General features: G+C 40.3%; 2 protein-coding genes across 13 annotated transcripts in view; one reads left to right on the top strand and one right to left on the bottom strand.

Annotated features, from left to right (window-relative positions):
- Positions 1 to 22,542, bottom strand: part of LOC110462079 (cysteine--tRNA ligase, cytoplasmic-like) — a 231,496-nt gene that overhangs the window by 43,399 nt on the left and 165,555 nt on the right. The window lies entirely within an intron of this gene.
- Positions 6,478 to 22,542, top strand: part of LOC110462080 — a 169,306-nt gene continuing 153,241 nt past the window's right edge. The window contains exon 1 of the mRNA XM_021515902.1: positions 6,478 to 6,827. Within this exon, the coding sequence (XP_021371577.1) occupies positions 6,695 to 6,827 (133 nt within the window). The 5' untranslated portion in view covers positions 6,478 to 6,694. The remainder of the gene's footprint in view (positions 6,828 to 22,542) is intronic.

Below are 22,542 nucleotides of genomic sequence, written 5' to 3'. Positions count from 1 at the left end.
AGGGGTCCCTCATTGATAAAGGTGTACTGGTACTACAGGGGTCCCTCATTGATAAAGGTATACTGGTACTACAGGGGTCCCTCATTGATAAAGGTATACTGGTACTACAGGGGTCCTCATTGATAAAGGTATACAGGTACTTCAGGGGTCCCTCATTGATAAAGGTATACCGGTACTACAGGGGTCCCTCATTGATAAAGGTATACCGGTACTTCAGGGGTCCTCATTGATAAAGATATACAGGTACTTCAGGGGTCCCTCATTGATAAAGGGGGTACAGATACTGTAGGGGTCCCTCATTGATAAAGGTATACAGGTACTATAGGGGTCCCTCATTGATAAAGGGGGTACAGATACTGTAGGGGTCTCTCATTGGTAAAGGGGGTACAGATACTCTAGGGGTCTCTCATTGATAAGGGGGGTACAGATACTGTAGGAGTCCCTCATTGATAAAGGTATACCGGTACTACAGGGGTCCCTCATTCATAAAGGTATACAGGTACTGTAGGGGTCCCTCATTGAAAAAGGTATACAGGTACTATATGGGTCCCTCATTGATAAAGCGGGGACAGATTCTGTATGGGTCTCTCATTGATAAAAGAGGTACGGATACTGTAGGGGGCTCTCATTGATAAAGGGGGTAAAGATACTGTAGGGGTCTCACATGGATAAAGGGGGTACGGATACTGTAGGGGTCTCTCCTTGATAAAGGGGGTACAGATGCTGTAGGGGTCTCTCATTGGTAAAGGGGGTACAGATACTGTAGGAGTCCCTCATTGATAAAGGTATACTGGTACTACAGGGGTCCTCATTGATAAAGGTATAGAGGTACTATAGGGGTCCCTCATTAATAAAGGGGGTACAGATACTCTAGGGGTCTCTCATTGATAAAGTACTGGTACTACAGGGGTCCGGTCTCTCATTGATAAAGGTATACTGGTACTACAGGGGTCCGGTCTCTCATTGATAAAGGAGGTACAGATACTGTAGGGGTTCCTCATTGCTAAAGGTATACAGGTACTGTAGGGGTCCCTCATTGAAAAAGGTATACAGGTACTATAGGGGTCCCTCATTGATAATGGTCTACTGGTACTACAGGGGTCCGGTCTCTCATTGATAAAGGGTGTACAGATCCTTTAGGGGTCTCTCATTGATACTTCAGGGGTCCTCATTGATAATGGTCTACTGGTACTACAGGGGTCCGGTCTCTCATTGATAAAGGGTATCAATGAGAGACCCCTACATTATCCGTACCTCCTTTATCAATGAGAGACCGGACCCCTGTAGTACCAGTAGACCATTATCAATGAGGACCCCTGAAGTACCGGTATACCTTTATCAATGAGGACCCCTGTAGTACTACAGGGGTCCCTCATTCATAAAGGTATACAGGTACTATATGGGTCCCTCATTGATAAAGCGGGGACAGATTCTGTATGGGTCTCTCATTGATAAAGTACTGGTACTACAGGGGTCCTCATTGATAAAGTGGGTACAGATACTTTAGGAATCAGATACTGTAGGGGTCTCGCATTGATAAAGGGGGTACAGATATTGTAGGGGTCTCTCATTGAGAAAGGGGGTACAGATACTGGAGGTGACACTCATTGATAAAGGGGGTACGGATACTGTATCTGTACCCCCTTTATTAATGAGGGACCCCTATAGTACCTGTATTCCTTTATCAATTAGAGACCCCTACAGTATCTGTTCCCCCTTTATCAATGAGGGACCCTTGAAGTACCTGTATATCTTTATGAATGAGGAGCCCTGAAGTACCAGTATACCTTTATCAATGAGAGACCGGACCCCTGTAGTACCAGTACTTTATCAATGAGAGACCCATACAGTATCTCTACCCCCTTTATCAATGAGAGCCCCCTACAGTATCCGTACCTCTTTTATCAATGAGAGACCCATACAGAATCTGTCCCCGCTTTATCAATGAGGGACCCCTACCGAATCTGTTCCCCTTTTATCAATGAGGGACCCCTACCGAATCTGTTCCCCTTTTATCAATGAGGGACCCCTATAGTACCTCTATACCTTTATCAATGAGGACCCCTGTAGTACTACAGGGGTCCCTCATTCATAAAGGTATACAGGTACTGCAGGGGTCCCTCATTGATAAAGGGGGTACAGATACTGTATGGGTCTCTCATTGATAAAGGAGGTACGGATACTGTAGGGGTCTCTCATTGATAAAGGGGGTACAGATACTGTATGGGTCTCTCATTGATAAAGGAGGTACGGATAATGTAGGGGTCTCTCATTGATAAAGTACTGGTACTACAGGGGTCCCTCATTGCTAAAGGTATACTGGTACTACAGGGGACCCTCATTGATAAAGGTATACTGGCACTACGGGGGTCCTTCATTGATAAAGGTCTACTGGTACTACAGGGGCCCCTCATTGATAAAGGTATACTGGTAGTACAGGGGTCCCTCATTGATAAAGAGGGTACAGTTACTGTAGGGGTCTCTCATTGATAAAGGTATACAGGTACTACAGGGGTCCCTCATTGAGGGTCCCTCATTGATAAAGGTATATTGGTACTACAGGGGTCCCTCATTGATAAAGGTATACTGGTACTACGGGGGTCCTTCATTGATAAAGGTCTACTGGTACTACAGGGGTCCCTCATTGATAAAGGTATACTGGTACTACAGGGGTCCCTCATTCATAAAGGTATACAGGTACTTCAGGGGTCCTCATTGATAAAGGGGGTACAGATACTGTAGGAATCCCTTATTGATAAAGGGGGTACAGATACTGTAGGGGTTCCTCATTGATAAAGGTATACAGGTACTACAGGGGTCCCTCATTGATAAAGGTATACCGGTTCTTCAGGGGTCCTCATTGATAAAGGTCTACTTGTACTACAGGTGTCCCTCATTGATAAAGGTATACCGGTTCTTCAGGGGTCCTCATTGATAAAGGTGGACTGGTACTACAGGGGTCCCTCATTGCTAAAGGGGGTACGGATCCTGTAGGGGTCCCTCATTGATAAAGGTATACCGGTTCTTCAGGGGTCCTCATTGATAAAGGTGGACTGGTACTACAGGGGTCCCTCATTGCTAAAGGGGGTACGGATCCTGTAGGGGTCCCTCATTGATAAAGGTAAACTGGTACTACAGGGGTCCCTCATTGTTAAAAGGGGTACAGATACTGTAGGGGTCACACATTGTTAAAGATATACAGGTACTTCAGGTGTCCCTCATAAATTGAGGGGGTACAGGTACTTCAGGTGTCTATCATAGATCAAGGTATACAATACTGTAGGAATCCCTTATTGATAAAGGGGGTCCAGATACTGTAGGGGTTCCTCATTGATACAGGTATCCAGGTACTACAGGGGTCCCTCATTGTTAAAAGGGGTACAGATACTGTAGGGGTCACACATTGTTAAAGATATACAGGTACTTCAGGTGTCCCTCATAAATTGAGGGGGTACAGGTACTTCAGGTGTCTATCATAGATACTGTAGGAATCCCTTATTGATAAAGGGGGTACAGATACTGTAAGAATCCCTTATTGATAAAGGGGGTACAGATACTGTAAGAATCCCTTATTGATAAAGGGGGTACAGATACTGTAAGAATCCCTTATTGATAAAGGGGGTACAGATACTGTAGGGGTTCCCCATTGATAAAGGTATACAGGTACTGATACTGTAGGGGTCCCTCATTGATTAAGGGGGTACAGATACTGTAGGGGTCACACATTGTTAAAGATATACAGGTACTTCAGGTGTCCCTCATAAATTGAGGGGGTACAGGTACTTCAGGTGTCTATCATAGATCAAGGTATACAGGTATTTCAGGTGTCTATCATAGATCAAGGTATTCAGGGGTCCCTCATTGATAAAGGAATACAGGTACTTCAGGGGTCCTCATTGATAAAAGCCTACAGGTACTACAGGGGTCCCTCCTTGATCAAAGGGGTACAGATACTCTAGGGGTCCCTCATTGATAAAGGGGATACAGGTACTTCAGGGGTCCTCATTGATAAAAGCCTACAGGTACTACAGGGGTCCCTCCTTGATCAAAGGGGTACAGATACTCTAGGGGTCCCTCATTGATAAAGGTATTGATAAAGGTATACTGGTACTCCAGGGGTCCCTCATTGATAAAAGGTACAGATACTGTAGGGGTCTCTCATTGATAAAGGTATACAGGTCCTACAGGGGTCCCTCATTGATAAACGGGGTACAGATACTGTAGGGGTCACACATTGTTAAAGATATACAGGTACTTCAGGTGTCCCTCATAAATTGAGGGGGTACAGGTACTTCAGGTGTCTATCATAGATCAAGGTATTCAGGGGTCCCTCATTGATAAAGAGGGTACAGATACTGTAGGGGTCTCTCATTGATAAAGGTATACTGGTACTACAGGGGTCCCTCATTGATAAAAGGGGTACAGATACTGTAGGGGTCCCTCATTGATAAAGGTATACAGGTACTTCAGGGGTCCCTCATTGATAAAGGTATACAGGTACTACAGGGGTCCCTCATTGATAAACAGCGTACAGATACTGTAGGGGTCTCTCATTGATAAAGGGGGTACAGATATTGTAGGGGTCTCTCATTGATAAAGGGGGTACAGATACTGTAGGGGTCACACATTGTTAAAGATATACAGGTACTTCAGGTGTCCCTCATAAATTGAGGGGGTACAGGTACATTAGGTGTTCATCATAGATCAATGGGAAACAGGTATTCCATGTGTTCATCATAGATCAAGGGGAACTAGGTATTTCAGGCATCCCTCATAAATTGAGGGGGTACAGGTACTTCAGGTGTCTATCATAGATCAAGGTATACAGGTATTTCAGGTGTCTATCATAGATCAAGGTATACAGGTATTTCAGGTGTCTATCATAGATCAAGGTATACAGGTATTTCAGGTGTCCCTCATAGATCAAGTTATACAGGTACTTCAGGTGTACCTCATAGATCAAGGTATACAGGTACTTCAGGTGTCCCTCATAGATCAAGGTATACAGGTATTTCAGGTGTCCCTCATAGATCAAGTTATACAGGTACTTCAGGTGTACCTCATAGATCAAGGTATACAGGTATTTCAGGTGTCCCTCATAGATCAAGGTATACAGGTATTTCAGGTGTCCCTCATAGATCAAGTTATACAGGTACTTCAGGTGTACCTCATAGATCAAGGTATACAGGTATTTCAGGTGTCCCTCATAGATCAAGGTATACAGGTATTTCAGGTGTCCCTCGTAGAGCAAGAGGATACAGGTACTTCAGGTGTCCCTCATAGATCAAGTTATACAGGTACTTCAGGTGTCCCTCATAGATCAAGTTATACAGGTACTTCAGGTGTACCTCATAGATCAAGGTATACAGGTATTTCAGGTGTCCCTCATAGATCAAGGTATACAGGTATTTCAGGTGTCCCTCGTAGAGCAAGAGGATACAGGTACTTCAGGTGTCCCTCATAGATCAAGTTATACAGGTACTTCAGGTGTCCCTCATAGATCAAGTTATACAGGTACTTCAGGTGTACCTCATAGATCAAGGTATACAGGTATTTCAGGTGTCCCTCATAGATCAAGGTATACAGGTATTTCAGGTGTCCCTCGTAGAGCAAGAGGATACAGGTACTTCAGGTGTCCCTCATAGATCAAGGTATACAGGTACTTCAGGTGCCATCTTAGATCAAGGAGAAACAGGTATTTCAGGTGTCCCTCATAGATCAGAGGGTAAGAGGTACTTCATATGTCCCTCATAGATCAAGGGGATACATGTACTTCAGATTTCCTTCATAGATTGAGAGGATACAGGTATTTCAGATGTCCCTCATGGATTGAGAGGGTACAGCTAGGTATTTCAGATGTCCTTCATAGATTGAGGGGGTACAGGTATTCTGTTGTTCTTCATAGATCAAAGGGGATATAGATATTCCATTGTTCTGCATAGATCAAAGGGGATACATGTATTTCAGGAATTTCTTAGGTACTTTAGGTGTTTTTTTTCAAATCTCTGAAAAGCTTATCGAAATTACTTTTGGATAGTGGTGCATTCGATTAATATTTTCCTGCCATTATTTTTGATATGGAAACATCTGGAAGCCATCTCATCACATCTCTTACACTCCCACTTTCCCTTTTCAACATCACTCTAACCTTTTCACACCTATGCTGTTCTCGCTGACATTTCAATATTTTGAAAATAAGATCAAGCACTTGGTTAGACTTATAGACTTCGTCCTCATTTAACTCCAATGAAACAGATTCCATTAACTTCCTCCTACACAGAAAAAACTCTATATGTACATTGTATTTGCTGAGAAGTAGGGGAGTTAACTCTGGCGAGACTGAGAGGACTGGTTTAATTGATTAGTGTGGGAGAGGGCTCAGCTGGGCTATCAGTACAGAGCAGAGAATGTTGGCTTCTGATTGGTTGCTGACATACACACGTTTGAATGTGTCCTATTATTAAACAAGGATAGCACATGGCCTAGTCAGTCACTGCTAGTCACAGTGTGTGTAGTAAAAACATAACGTGTGTTTCTCCCAGAGAATTCTACTCAGTATTGGTTTATATTCTACCTGTCTGTATGTAGGTGTAGAAGCTTACAGAGCAGCAGTTTCAAGGCTGCCACGCTGTCATTTTATATGTAAAAGTTGATTATATATTTTGATGTTGTTTGCTAGTGAGCTGTCTACTCAATGTATGGAAATCCTACTTGTCTGCTACCCCGGCACCTAATGGATTTAATGCCTATATTCTGGTTTCTCGTGTTTCTTTTCGTGGACGTAACTAAACAGGATCGCAGTGATGACATGTGGGAAGCCCTAACGAGTAAGTAAAAAAACAAGACAACAATAACAAACATGCAAATTTTTCTTCATGCACTTTCAATTTCTGACTTGACCTATTTGCGGTAGGATGGTTGACCACTAGGAGGGGTTTTGTTGGGGCTAAATTTGCCGTGAGATTTGTTTTCCTCAACATCAGTCAGGTGGAATAATGATGTAACGTTCCGAAAGCCAATATATTACTGTGCATATCTGCTTGCTTAGAGTGCCAGTACGGAGCTATAAGGGACTAGTTACAGTAGTGACTCCAATGCCTGTGGTATTGATTGATTTCACATGCATTATAAAGGTGTCAATATGTGTTTGTAATGGTATAAATATGATAGATGGACTGTATGGGACCTCGACTAGCGCAGGGTTACACTGAGACACCGCAACCAGAAAATACAGCGAGATGTGTAAATAGCAGTAATAAAACAGTGCAGACCTTAAACAATTCTGTTTATAAGTGTACGGCCTAGACAAGTTCTAGTCAATACAGTTACAGAGTAAGTTACATCAAACGGGGTAGATAAAAAATACCAACACCTTCTATATAATGTTGGGCCCGTTTACTGCCGCCACACCAGACATTAATGTCCTATTGTACAATATACACCTAAAGAGAAACTGGGATTGTTGTGTCACAACTTCAACACCTACGGACACAGCTAATGGTCAGATTTCATCTGGTGTGGAAAAGCATCTTTTTACAATACAGTTACAAAATACAGACCATATGATCATTTCATTGTTAAAGTGTTAATGTAACACATCAAATACATGTAAATGTTGACATGGTTCATCGTTTTAAATCAATAACTGAGTTATTTATCAAGGGTAATACAAGAACAGTCAAATTAACACCAAACAATTTATTTTCTGTGGAAGTCAGTTCCTGTTTCATATCGTCGTAATGATGATGGCAACTATGTAATTGTAGCAGGTTTTGGATACAAATTACCTCTTTCTACGATACACGTCTTCACAAAATCTACATAACACCCTAGACGCCCATCATATACATGTGCCCTAATCAATACTAGAACATTACCATCATATATACGGCACCTTCAATTAGACTCAAACATTATCATCATGTATACAACGTCGTCAGTAATACTCAAACTTAAGGATCATGTTCACGGAAACATTACTTATATCAATATTTCTGTTCTGACAGAAATAACTGGATTCAAGGAATTTTCTGGATATATAAAATATATCTTTAACAGTAAACAGGATATTTTTTGTTAAGAATGATGTCTTGAGAACCAGTTTATCAGCTATGCTCACTAAACCTGGGATGATTTATACACAGCTGATCCTGTACTTATCACCATCATGTGATCTCATCATGACTTCAGGCCATCTGTGGCACTGCTAGGTAGATATGTACTCGTATAGCCCTGATTGGTATACAGGTAAACACCTACCCCTGACTGGTATACAGGTAAACTCCTAGCCCTGACTGGTATACAGGTAAACTCCTAGCCTGGATTGGTATACAGGTAATTATAAACTCCTCGCCCTGAATGGTATACAGGTATATAACCCTGACTGGTATACAGTTATAAAACCCTGACTGGTATACAGGTAAACCTGAATAATATGTAATGCAACCATACAGTTCATAGAGGTCATGTGTGGGCAGCCTAATTTACATAAAAATCTACATAATGTACCAAATTTAGAAGTTTGATCCAAAAATAAGCTGGAAAATCTACCTTTCATTATTAACTGAAGCATTATCAATCACAGTAAGGATTTATATTTAATAGATCATGTGATCAGGAAAACTCCAATAAAAGTATCTGAAGCCTTTGATCATAATGTATTGTACCATTTAAATATTAGATTGATTTGGAGTGTGTTACCATTGCTAAGGTATCACATATGTGATAAAATGAACAAGGTTACAACAAAATACCTGTTACAATGAGATTATGCAGGTAACGTACAGGTAGAAAATACCTGTTAAAGAAAAATGAAGAAAAAACCGGATGACACCTTGGATGACATAATGACCTTCAATAACCCCCAACACTCCTCATTTTACCTCACTGACGCCCAAAATGACATCAATACCCCTGGTTAAAACACAGCGCATTTAAATAGCACAATGACTTTCTTCATATACTGCCTGTGTCTTAAATTTTAAATCACAGTACCCTATATCACAATTGGAAATATAAGAAGGACATAGTACTAGGCTGGGTTCCCAGCAAATACAGACTTCTCATAAACAAGAATTAGTGTAACTTCTTCCAGGTCAAATTGTGTATTTTCTTTTGTCGGGAAGTTATTTATGATGGACAATTCCGCCAGACTTGTGATAGCTAGATTGTTGGAGTCACAACTTTACCAGGGAACAACATTACAATGCAGTGACAGCCATCAAAAGTTAACATCAGTAAATAGATCACTTCAATGAGATGTCTCACAGAAGATCTCACTTACAAAAAACCAAAGTCAGCCATTTTGACAGCTTTAAATAAGTCTTGTTAATTCATCATGACAATCATTTTTGTGCACATACATGCACACTTGGTTCTCCCCATAGAAATGTCATATAAAACATTCGTGTATCCATGTTTGTGTATCTGATCACCTGTACATAATTTCCTAGTATTCTTTGATAGTATTTTTTTCAGGAATATTTTCTTCCGTCTCCCACTTGAGATCCACAAGTGTCTATACGGTAGAACCAAGGTCAGAGCCTGTACAGTGTATATATTATTCATTTGTGTTTGTAGCTGGGTCCTGCAGGATAAGCTGATAAACTAACGATTTTCCTTGAGGTTTTCATTAGCTATAGCTTTGTATCCCACATCACAATACACCCACATGTACAACACTGCTTTTGACAATCTACATATTGTGATAAATTCTCGATTGCCATGACAACACAGTTTTCAAAAATTGCCTCATTGAAAGACATAAGTCAGTGTGTCTCCTTGTTCAACCCAAGCAGAATTGAATATAGCCCCTAGAGCATTGATATTCAAAACATAAATACCCTGATATTGTAAATAAATCAATATTATTACTAGTTTGTATCATTTAATCTCCATGGCAACACTTTTAAAGCTACATTTTATATCTGTGTGGAATGATGATTGTCAGTAACAGTGGGGGAAGCGCTGTGGTGAACAGCTGTAAGTTACAGAGATAATCATACAATCTCTCTCCCTGGTCTATTATAAAATTCATGACAACAACTACAACAATCACTTTCAAAATATATCTTCCATCATTTATGTGCCATTAAGTGCCTGTTAGCTTTACTCACAGATCAGCTCCAGGACCAACATTGTAAATATTTACACTTCATTATTTAGGATCGAATCATGTAACGTAATTTCCCCTACAGTAAATGTATCTGTGATGTGAAAATCAACAATGGTAATAAAAAAAACATTTCAGACACTGGTAAACATACCAAGCTTCTGTAATCCTTGGAAAGTTATATTTCAATGTGAACCTGTGCATATTTACATTAGACAGGCTTTTGTTTGACCATTTAGACTCCAGTCACAGCCAGTATACTGATGCTGTTAAAAATAGTTGTGACCACTACCAGAGCCAAGATACAAAATCAATACAGGGAAAATATGAGTACTGTAATTCCTTTTAACAACAAACTTTTATTACACCAAATGAATAATTACACAAGATTAACATGTGTGCTCATCAGCAACATTACCGCTTGTGCAATGATATCCATGCCCGATACCTGATCGCTCAGCGATCTAGGATAAACACAGTTTTCCACAAAGACACCGAAAACTGAGTCAGTTATATCACTGGCAATTGCAGCTACTAGCGCAAGCAGACTGCAACCGATCAGGTCAGTAGTCTCAACAAAAACCTCAAATATATAGTTTCAATAGAAATGACGAGGAGGATTGGGGATGAATTATTAAAAACACGATGAGGGCATGATAAGCTTAATCCAGCCCAGGCAAAACGTGTTTAGCTTGCGCTTGAAAACCAAGAGAAAAATCAATGGAAAAGCAATCCAATTACGCAGAGAGAATTACTGTTTTCCTTCCCCAACACCTGGAGGTTCATGTACGGAAGATTGTATCACTTACTTTGTGTTTACCGCCACATCTAAGTAAATCTTTAATTTGTAAAAACTATCTGTCCATCGGGTCTATTACATGCATCCTCCTGGACAAATAAATAACTCAATTATCTACAAACTTGATCTTGGAATAATTCAATCTTTTCAAATTAAAAACAGTTTTTCATACTTAATCAAGTATTTTTTTCTTTGATTTAAATATAGTAGTTAAAATTTAAAAAGCGTTGCAAATTTCCAGGTCAATGTTGGTGCATACTTGTATTTAACTCATTCACCCCGAAGACAAATTTGAACTCTTCCAATTCAAAGGTTGGAATAGTTCATTATGAAATTTCAGGGGTGAATGAGTTAATAGATATAATAAGAAAAAAATCTTTATTCTAGCTCAACTCTTAAGAAACATTAACAATTCCGAACCTAAAATCTCTAGTCAATGCCACTATTTGGGAAATAGAATCGTTGTCTCTTAAAATTCGGGTCGGATTTGTGTAAAGGCCTATATCAAAACTACCTTGCAAAGAATTCTGCTCAATTTTGGTAATGGATCAGTTATTTTATGAAAGGATCATTCACATTTTGTTCTTTTTGTGATTGAATACACAGTCAACTTCTTTTAAGTACACTGTGCGCTCTCATACCTTAACATGCAGGTCGGCATGTTTGTGAATTTCTATATAAAAGAGTTCTCTTGTACTATAATACACATGTGTGTTCTCAGACCTTAATATACAGGTGTGTTCTCAGACCTTAATATACAGGTGTGTTCCCAGACCTTGATATACATATGTGTTCTCAGACCCTTATATACAGGTGTGTTCTCAGACTCTTATATACAGGTGTGTTCCTAATCCTTAACCTTAATATACAGGTGTGTTCTGAGACCTTAATATACAGGTGTTCTTAGACTTTAATATACAGGTGTGATCTCAGACCTTAATATACAAGTGTGTTCTTGGACCTTTATTATATATACAGGCGTGTTCCCAGACCTTGATATACAGATGTGTTTTCAGACCTTAATAAACAGGTGTGTTCTCAGACCCTTATATACAGGTGTGTTCCTAAACCTTAACCTTAATATACAGGTGTGTTCTCAGACCCTTATATACAGGCTGGTTCCAAGACCTTGATATACAGATGTTTTCTCAGACCTTAATATACAGGTGTGTTCTCAGACCCTTATGTACAGGTGTGTTCCTAAACCTGAACCTTAATATACAGGTGTGCTCTCTGACCTTAATATACAGGTATGTTCTCAAATCAATCACACAGGCATGCCCTGCACTTCAATATACAGGTGGGTTCTCAGATTCTAAAAGCTAATTACTAATTACCTTCTCTTTGTAAAACACTGGTCAATTATAAACAAAGCTATTGGCCATGACCTGTGACTGTTTCCAAGACAAGGCAATGAATTAGAGTATGTTTGTGAGATCTGGCAATGGATAAGATCATATATAATTCATAGACTACCACAAGCAGTGACAATCCTGGCCCTAGGTTAATGTAGTGTATCAGGGTCTTCAAACAGGTACAAATTACCCACATCTCATACAGGTACGTCTATAGCTGTCCAAGGCTGTTACAGGTCAATATCACAGAAGAACCAATGCATGTTTATTCTTCTATCTAAACATGAATGTTTTTGAACAGGACTTGATGATGTACTCAGATTGACTCCATGCAGAAAAAAATCTTCTCAGTTTTTAATTTAATAATATATATATATGTCTAATTTCTATACAAGCAAGGAAGAAACAAACCTAAATCCCACTGTGTCATATATATTGGGTAACATTATACACAGGCATAGCTGATCAGCAGACAGCACAGAAACCGCTCTCGAAAGTTCACTGCGTTTATTTTGAATTGCTCCGACATTTATTTCTAAATGTAATTGTGGAGTGAAATGGACGAATGTAAAGTGCATGTTTTATTATACATGTACCGTAGCTATATTTGTCTATGTAGGACACATCCCATAAAACTTACTTTGAACTTTGAGTCCCATTAAGAATTTTTGAAAATAGGTCACTGATTGTTTAACACAGGTTACTAAACAAGAACTAATAAGACAAAGAATTCATCGTAAATACAGTGTTGTATTAGCTTCTTTTCAAACATTTCTCCACCCAAGAAATGCCGAAATGTATAGTATAAAGTATTAAAAGATCTTTTTTCCCGTTCACACCTAGGTTTTATAGAGTTGTTCCCCCTTAAAATATCCTAAAACAAAATACCAATACCTTTTTTTGAGACATCCTAAGATGTTTGCTGCTGAGTAAGAGCTGCTTGTTAGGGTTGGTTTAAAGAGTTATCTCCCCTTTATAATTTCATTTATTTTTTTCCCCCTAATTTACAATATAATTTCAAGTCGTCATACCTTCATTGCTTGACGGTCGTTTGTGACAGAATAAAACACAGAAGTCTGAAGGACAAACTAAATAACAATCAGTACAACAATCATGCATCTTTCAATCCTTCTTAATATAGCATTATATAGTGGGTTAATTTTACCTCGGAGACGGATTAAAAAACCCAACATATTTTCATCGTTCTCATTGCCATGACAACACAGCCGGGACCGGGATATCGTGGCTCCGTCAACTGTCACATAACAAGGACCAAACTGCCTCTCAATGGTACCGGTGGGTCATCAGGTGCATCCATCTAACATTTCAAAATGCGACAACGTATTTCATGAGGGTCCCTTATAATGAAAAAACAGCTAGTTCATTGTATCAAAGACATTTTATAGAAGAAAACTCCACAATATCTGACTTATTGACAAGGCAATGAGAGTTGCTAGTCTTCCTATGGGACAAATTTTACGCCAATTCACGTGAATACTGTTCCTTTAAAGGAGGGCAATCAAGTCAATATGACTTGAAACATCCATATGAATGCTTTTTTAAATGTGTAAGAACAGTACTAGTGGCAGGCCAGCCTCTCAGGACAGCAATTCTTAAAAGGCAGGTTTTCAGTTCGAATTGTGTCTCATTATAAAACTGCAGAAAAAGAAGCCAGATTTATCCCAGACTTTGGCATTAAAATCAATTGAAGGGACTTTTTCTTCATAGACAGCACTGTATTGGAAAGTAATTTGGCATAACATGATTATAGATCCATCACCTCAATAGAAAATGAGGCTCATAGTAGTGTGATCATGAGCACATGGTTGTCTCATGAGGTCCTCACATCAGATGGGGTCGGGTAGGGTGGGGGAAGTATAGTGGAGTGGGGTGGGGATCTCACAAGGCCCTCACATCAGATTGGATCGGGGAGGGGGGGGGAAGTATAGTGGGGTGGGGTGGGGATCTCCCATGGTCCTCACATCAGATGGGGTGGGGTGGGGTGGGGATCTCACAAGGCCCTCACATAAGGGGGGGTGGGGTAGGGGGGGGGAAGCATAGTGGCGTGGGGTGGGGATCTCCCATGGTCCTCACATCAGAGGGGGTGGGGTAGGGGGGGGGAAGTATAGGGGAGTGGGGGGGGAATCTCACAAGGCCCTCACATCAGAGGGGGGGGGGTGGGGGGGGGGAAGCATAGTGGCGTGGGGTGGGGATCTCCCATGGTCCTCACATCAGAGGGGGGGGGGTGGGGTGGGGGAGGGATAGTGGGGGGGGGTGGGGATCTCACAAGGCCCTCACATCAGAGGGGGTGGGGTAGGGGGGGGGAAGGATAGGGGAGAGGGGGGGGGATCTCACAAGGCCCTCACATCAGATGGGGTGGGGTGGGGGAGGGTGGGGGAATGAGTGGGGTGGGGTGGGGTGGGTATCTCACGAGGTCCTCACATCAGAGGGGGGGGGGTGGGGGTCTCACAAGGTCCTCACTTCAGATGGGGTCGGGAAGGGTGGGGGAAGTATAGTGGAGTGGGGTGGGGATCTCACAAGGTCCTCACATCAGATTGGATCGGGTAGGGTGGGGGAAGTATAGTGGAGTGGGGTGGGGATCTCACAAGGTCCTCACATCAGATGGGATCGGGTAGGGTGGGGGAAGTAGTGGAGTAGGGTGGGGATCCCACAAGGTCCTCACATCAGATGGGGTCGGGTAGGGTGGGGGAAGTAGGGGAGGGGGGTGGGGATCCCACAAGGTGCTCACATCAGATGGGGTCGGGTAGGGTTGGGGAAGTAGTGGAGTGGGGTGGGGATCTCACAAGGTCTGCAGCACATGGGGTCAGGTAAGGTAAAGACAGCAGCTGGGGTGAGTAAATCGATGGGAAATTGTGGAGTAGGGTGAGGATACATGCAGAGCTCAAAAAGCCATGTGGGCAGGGTCAGAAATGATCATAACATATATGTTACATGTCGATGATGGATGACCTTTGACCATCTTACATCTTGCAGTATTTAGATGAGAAAGATATGGTGAAGTGTGCATCATGTGTTAATGTTGGGTACATGTGTTCTGATGTGATAGGAGTTTAGCTTGTCAAAGTGAAAACTTGATGATATATTAGGTGAGTGGGAGAATCAGTGCATCAATATAAAGATATGTACTTGGTGGCACTTGTACCGAAGATACTGTCACATAATCCAAAGGTCACAATGGAATTATTTGATCAATTTCTTTGTCGGAGTCGAAGTCAACATCGTACTTTTAAGTTTGACTGTCGGCAGTGTACTTGTTCTCAGCGGTCAAACTATGCTTCTGTTCTCCTGTGTATTTTGGTCACTGTAAAAGTTCCGCTATATATGGAGCAGCCGGCACCATATATACAATACCGATGTACTTTCTATACCCTGTCCTGACTGTCTAGCTACGGCCAAATCCATACACCATGTATAATGACCTTGACCATACTGACCCCTGACTGAGGTGACCACAATCTATCAAGTTAGGGAGAGCTTCAATGTCCATCTATCTGCACTTTTCTCTGGGAAATCATACGTTTGGTAATGATGTGAGCGGCTATTTGGCAAACCTACCAATTTTCTAACTCCAGTAGGGCTATTGAAAACTCCCCTGGCATTATTTATTACCTTACTCGGGGAACGCAGTAACGTTCCGTTAGTTTTCCCTGGTCAGTTTATAATGACCACTAGAATGACCGATCCGAAACAATAACTGCCAAACTATGTCCAACTCTTGCACCAAATCTTTATCTATCTGCATGTTGGACTATTTAGACAGCCGGCAATGCCCTGGTATTGACTTGGCCGTGGAGCCACCATTGATTGTCCAGGAGCCGGGACGACTGATTGGTTGACATCACAGACAATCGACAGGGAATTGATCTCTGGTGCCAGGAAATTACAGGAAGGGGGTTAATAACGAGCCAGTACTCACCCCATTGTGCCGTGTGTTTAGGGGTGAAAAGGGTCCTATTTTAATCACTAAACGGTACAAGAAAATGAGAGTGATACGCCTATCGAGAGGGGGTACCGGAGCAGAAGAATAGATGAATAGAAGAAGAAAGAAGTAGAGGTCAGTAGGAACATCAAAAGACTGCAAAAATTAATTTGCCATATTAGTACAATAATTACCAAGTAGTTATTAAAAATGTCAGACAGCATAAAAAGCTTGTTTTAATAGTGCATCAAGTCAGGACAGGGCTGTGACTGCTTGGTCAGAGGAAATGGCGAAAGCCTTAAAAAAAAAATTATATCCCCTATTAATACAATAATGATGGCTTGGTTATTTAAATTAGCACAGCAGGAAGACGCATGAAATTTGTCTTTTATTAATGGGATAGAGAGGACACAAAAAAAGTCCCTGCATGGACACCGAAGATAATTGAAACCCCCTGATAAATATCTCAAATAGGGTTAAATCATAATCAGGGCCCAGATGGTGATTCCTGCACATGACTGTTCCCGTGTTGGCAGGGTTTTGTTCAGATCAATAAGGTATCAGTGAGAGTAGTTGTAGGGATTTACCATATAGCTCCCTAATTCCCTAAATTACGTATTACTTGCTGCCAATTCACAAAAGGCCCTCGGGGTGTTGTTATTGGGGATCTAATCCATTCCTCTAGGGGGAATCTATGCTTACTAGGGTAATGTGATATCAACATTAAACCAGGAATTATTTAATAAAAATATAATGTAAAAAATCTGTTAGAAAATCAGTTGAAAGTTAAAAAGGTTAGACTGGCTACCAGCCCCTAAGTTTTTATAAGAATTTCTCAACTGCATTTTACTACTAGCTAGCTTATCTCCCCCTAGTTTAGAAATTCGGATCAGACATCCAAGTGATCAAAATTATATGATTTAATTTTTTTTCTAAATAATTAAATATCTTTATAATATTCTAGAGACTGGGGCCAGTCTATTAAAAAGGGTCAATGATAATGATAATTAACAGTGGCTCCTTAACTAAGATTACCCAGATCAGATTTTACCAAGAGACCTGACTTTGTGCCCTGAGGACGGAGCCAGGGTCAGCAACTGTATCAGTCTGTAACCATTATTAAGAGGGACAAGCAGTTACATCCCTAAGTTTACCTACAGACCATGATTGATTTTTCTCAATTAGAAGGATGGACTGTCTCAATTTACCATCCTCAACATCTTGTTCTACAAACACATTGTTAGCTTGAAGGACTGCATCACTTAATCATCCAGTACTTGTTTTCTATGTATAGTTAGCTTAACGGACTGTGCCAATTTATTATCCTATACTTTTTTTCTTTCTATGCATGGTTAGCTTGAAGAACTTTCACAAATCATCACTCTGCATTTGTTTTTTCTGTGCATTGTCAGCTTGAAGGACTGCATTGATTTACCATCCTGGACATATTGTTCTACGCACTGTTAGACTGATAAATTGATACTGGACATGTAATTCAATGCATTGATAGCTGGACTCTAAACATGATGTAGATTTCACTACTGTTTAGACTATTTAACAATTACCACAGAACATTAGACATTAGTTTTGTTATGTTTCCTGACTGAATTTACATTTTGGAATTCTCTTACGCAGTGGCAAACATTGGGAGGTTCTAACACTTATCCCAACACAGTGGCTAAGCTTTGGGAGATTCTAACACTAATCCCCATATAGTGGCTAAACTCGAGAGATCCTAACATTTCTTCCCATTAAGTGGTATCTCCCTAACATTTCTAATACCATACAATGGTTAAGCTTGGGAGATTCTAACATTTCTCCCCAACACAGTGGCGAAGCTTTGGGAGATTCTAACACTAATCCCCATATATTGGCTAAACTCGGGAGATCCTAACATTTCTTCCCATTAAGTGGTATCTCCCTAACATTTCTAATACCATACAGTGGCTAAGATTGGGAGATCCTAACACTGCTATCCATACAGTGGCTAAGCTTGGGAGATTCTGACATTTCTCCCCATAAAGTGGCTATAAGCTTGGGAGATTCTAATATTTCTCCCCATATAGCGGCAAAACTTGGGAGATCCTAACATTTCTTCCCATACAGTGGCTAAGCTTGGGAGATTCTAACACTGCTCCCCATACAGTGGCTAAGATTGGGAGATTCTAACACTGCTCCCCATACAGTGGCCAAGCTTGGGAGATCCTAACATTTCTCTCCATACAGTGGCCAAGCTTGGGAGATCCTAACATTTCTCTCCATACAGTGGCTAAGCTTGGGAGATTCTAACACTGCTATCCATACAGTAGCTAAAACCCTGGTGCTGCCCACACACAGTTGCAACAGACATTGGCCTCTCCTTTTTACATTCCAAGCTGTCTGAACAGCCTGTGTGGTCAGAGGATACATGTCAGTAAATCCTGTGGTCACTTTCCCTAGTGGTCACCTTGGATGACCTGGTCAAGTAGGTATTTTACAATGTCCAGGAGAGTGGTTTCTCCCCTATTAGGCTGTCTGGCCCTGTGGATTAGCTAGGTCTATGTTGGTAAGGAGCAGACTGCCAGAAACACCACCAAGCATGGTTCAGCTACACCAATTGTTACCTATGTTTGTCAAGCCCTGTCAGCTTAATCTGTAGATATAGTGTACAATACTATTGTCCAGGTAAATAATTTTCCAAGAAATATGCATAATTTACTTCTTCCGTACATTTTCCCAAAAGGTTTCTCAGTTATGACTGTTAGATTTTATTTATTGAAATTACAAAGCAAGAAAGATTTATAGATATACTCTCCGTACCGAAAACTAACGTACATAGCTTCCTTGGTTCTCATCGAATATAAATACAGTCAATAGAGAGTTATCAAGTTGACAAAAGCCACTAACTCGACAAACAAATAGCATGAACAGCCTATTGTAATGTCTGAATAAGTTGTCTGTAACAGGATTACAAGATAATTGTATCTTAAAGTAACAGAGGCAAGTGTAAGATCAACAATTTCCTGTCGAAGGTAAACACGGGTCCTTTGGTGAAGAAGGTGTGATATAACAGTGATTGTTACCATGTGATAGGACTGGGTGGTTTCCGCCCTAAGGTTGTCCCGGTGATATAACTGTACGATACTATTCACCTTAAGGTGTTAACGTAATGTCTGATGTTTTATGTCCAAACCTGATAAGAAAATATAAAGAGATTAAATCGGTGAAACAGGTTGTGTGCATTCTATTGGATCAGTCAACCCTATCAACAGGAAATGTCCACAAGATGTCTTCTCTGGTCTGGACAGGGAGTAAACAAATTAACCCTGTGAGGATTCAGATATATATATTAATTCATAGCTGAATTTTTGAAGATTGAGTATATTCAGTGAGACCTCTGTAAGTGGCTTGTACTTTAGTTATGTTAATCAGGTGCTAAAGTATCTCAGAGAATGTCATTTTTATGGTCTGCGATGACTGTCTATATTTATAATGCTGTTATACGCGATGAAATACTCCAGACAGACACAACCACTAAAAGCCAGGAGGAGGGTGTACCTGTACTCTGTATCTATAGAGACACAGTACTCCACAGCATCATCAACAGTCCACAACCACTAAAAGCCAGGAGGAGGGTGTATGAGGAGGGTGTACCTGTACTCTGTATCTATAAAGACACAGTACTCTATGGACGCATCCTCAACACTCCACAACCACTAAAAGCCACAAGAAGAGTGTACTCTGTAACTATGGTGACACGTGCACTATACCGGTATATACGTACAGCACATCATGAATATTCCCTTCAGAGCCATATAGACCTGGCAGCCATTTTTATGATGCACCAATTTCCATCTATTGGGAGACATCCATACAACCATTTATATAAACTGTCTCTATACCTGCAGTGTGATTTACATGTACTTATATATGTGTAGGTCATCAAAATTAACATTTAATGAGATCATATAGTTCACAGATTTTAAACAGGAATCATTGTAAATCTCGCTCCAACTTTTAAACTTTTACACAACATATAACAACACTTAAATGGTATCTAGATAATTCTATGACTAAAGTTTTTGCTGTGTTTTCTAACAGTTTATCTGTCTCCATAAATTCTGAAAACTGAACTTTTACATTATACAGATACACATTCGGAGTAACAGACAGACAACAGATACACATTTTGAGTAACAGACAGACAACAGATACACATTCGGAGAAACAGACAGACAACAGAGAGACATTGCGAATAACAGACAGACAACAGAGAGACATGTGGAGAAACAGACAGACAACAGATACACATTTTGAGTAACAGGCAGACAACAGAGAGACATTCTGAGTAACAGACAGCCAACAGATACACATTCGGAGCAACAGACAGACAACAGAGAGACATTTTGAGAAACAGACAGACAACAGAGAGACATTTTGAGAAACAGACAGACAACAGAGAGACATTCTGAGTAACAGACAGACAACAGAGAGACATTTTGAGTAACAGACAGACAACAGAGAGACATTCTGAGTAACAGACAGACAACAGAGAGACATTCGGAGTAAAAGACAGACAACAGATACACATTCGGAGTAACAGACAGACAACAGAGAGACATTCGGAGTAACAGACAGACAACAGATACACATTCGGAGTAACAGACAGACAACAGATACACATTCGGAGTAACAGACAGACAATAGATACACATTCTGAGTAAAAGACAGACAACAGATACACATTCTGAGTAACAGACAGACAACAGATACACATTCTGAGTAACAGACAGCCCATCACAGCCAGTCAGCACATGTGAAATAAAAATATAATGATATTCAAGTCTGAAATGCAGACAAGCATTTCCGATAATACTACTGAATGATACCTAAAGCCAGGAATGTGAAACAGCTTGAAGGCAATTGAGTTCTTTCCGGCTTAAATCTGTTTCATCGAAAGAATTGATTGTTTCAAGGGAACCTATTGGTGTCGCCTGAACAATAAAAAAAACCCACACCTCTACAATCAAATAATTTTTAACAGTTTTGCATCACATATGTGTATATTTGGTTTTATATCATGTGCCATTTCAAAGATAATAGCTTGCAATTGTAGGCAGGCATTAAAATTTGCATGACAACGGAATATGTTGCCAAGGAAACAGCCTAGAAAAGTACATCTCTTAGCTGAAGCACAACAAGGTCTAATGGAATGCAAATGAGATGGAAAAAACTAGCACTGTACTTTTATATGGACACATATTGTGTGGTGTATGATTGATCCAATGTCATTAAAATGTTTGGAAGAGCAGGAGTATTATGGGGTATATATGAAGATAAACAAGTTGGGCAATTTGCCAAAATCTAATCTTCTATCATACTATAATTCCATGCTTAAAAAATGACGATCACATTTTATCTTTGTGCATGTTATTTTACATACACAGTTCAGGCCCCTACACCAACATGGGTCAATGTGGGTTTAGATTGCCTATTGTCATGAACGCACACCAAATTTTTCCGTAGCTTTATCCCATCGCTGTACTGATGTAAAATGTCTCTGCCACATGTGTCGAGCACCTCCGGTTACAATTACGCAGGTAACCTGTACTAATACATCTGGGTATTGGTGTAATCGCCGGATCAGTCAATGCAGATTCGTTCAGAAAAGTACATATGAACTTTCTACATTGCCCTGTGTGGTATATATATATAAATACACTGTAAAACATGTAGACTATCAGTTTTTGCCACCTCATTGGTCTACCAAAGTGGAAAGCTAAATATTGATTCCAAAATTAGATCTTACGGATATTTTCAGAGATGCAAGGTACAAAATTTCACCAAAAATAGGCATACACCATGTCCGACGTTTATTTAATAACATTTTAGCACTATAAGCTAGAACTTCTGGAGAACAATACATTATACGCTAAACAGAAATGTCCTGTGCGACGCATTACTGGAATAACCTCACAAATTCAATCAATCTGGAATTTTCGCAATCCTTTATCAAAATTTCAGTTTGAAATTATATGAAATATGTTGTATTTTGTGATCTATTTGAAGTCAACAGCATAGATACATAAACTGTTATCCAGGAAAAAGTCTCATAATAAATCTGTTTTGTGATGCAAGCTGTTTGTTAAAATTAAATTTTCAAACCTTGAATTTGATGTCAAAAATGACATCATGTGCATGCAGACTTTTTACTGTTCAGTAGATATGAAGAACGGATAGCACATATTATAAATGTTTAAATATGTACATTTATTAATTATTTGTATAAATTATTTGTTTTGGATATAATCTCCTTCCCTAGAGATTATGCCCCTCCTCTTGAGACTAGATCCCCCCC

Source organism: Mizuhopecten yessoensis, unplaced genomic scaffold, assembly GCF_002113885.1.
Source record: "Mizuhopecten yessoensis strain PY_sf001 unplaced genomic scaffold, ASM211388v2 scaffold10745, whole genome shotgun sequence".
NCBI lineage: Eukaryota > Metazoa > Mollusca > Bivalvia > Pectinida > Pectinidae > Mizuhopecten > Mizuhopecten yessoensis.
Note: the sequence above shows the minus strand (reverse complement) of the source record. Positions and strands in the feature narration are given on the sequence as shown.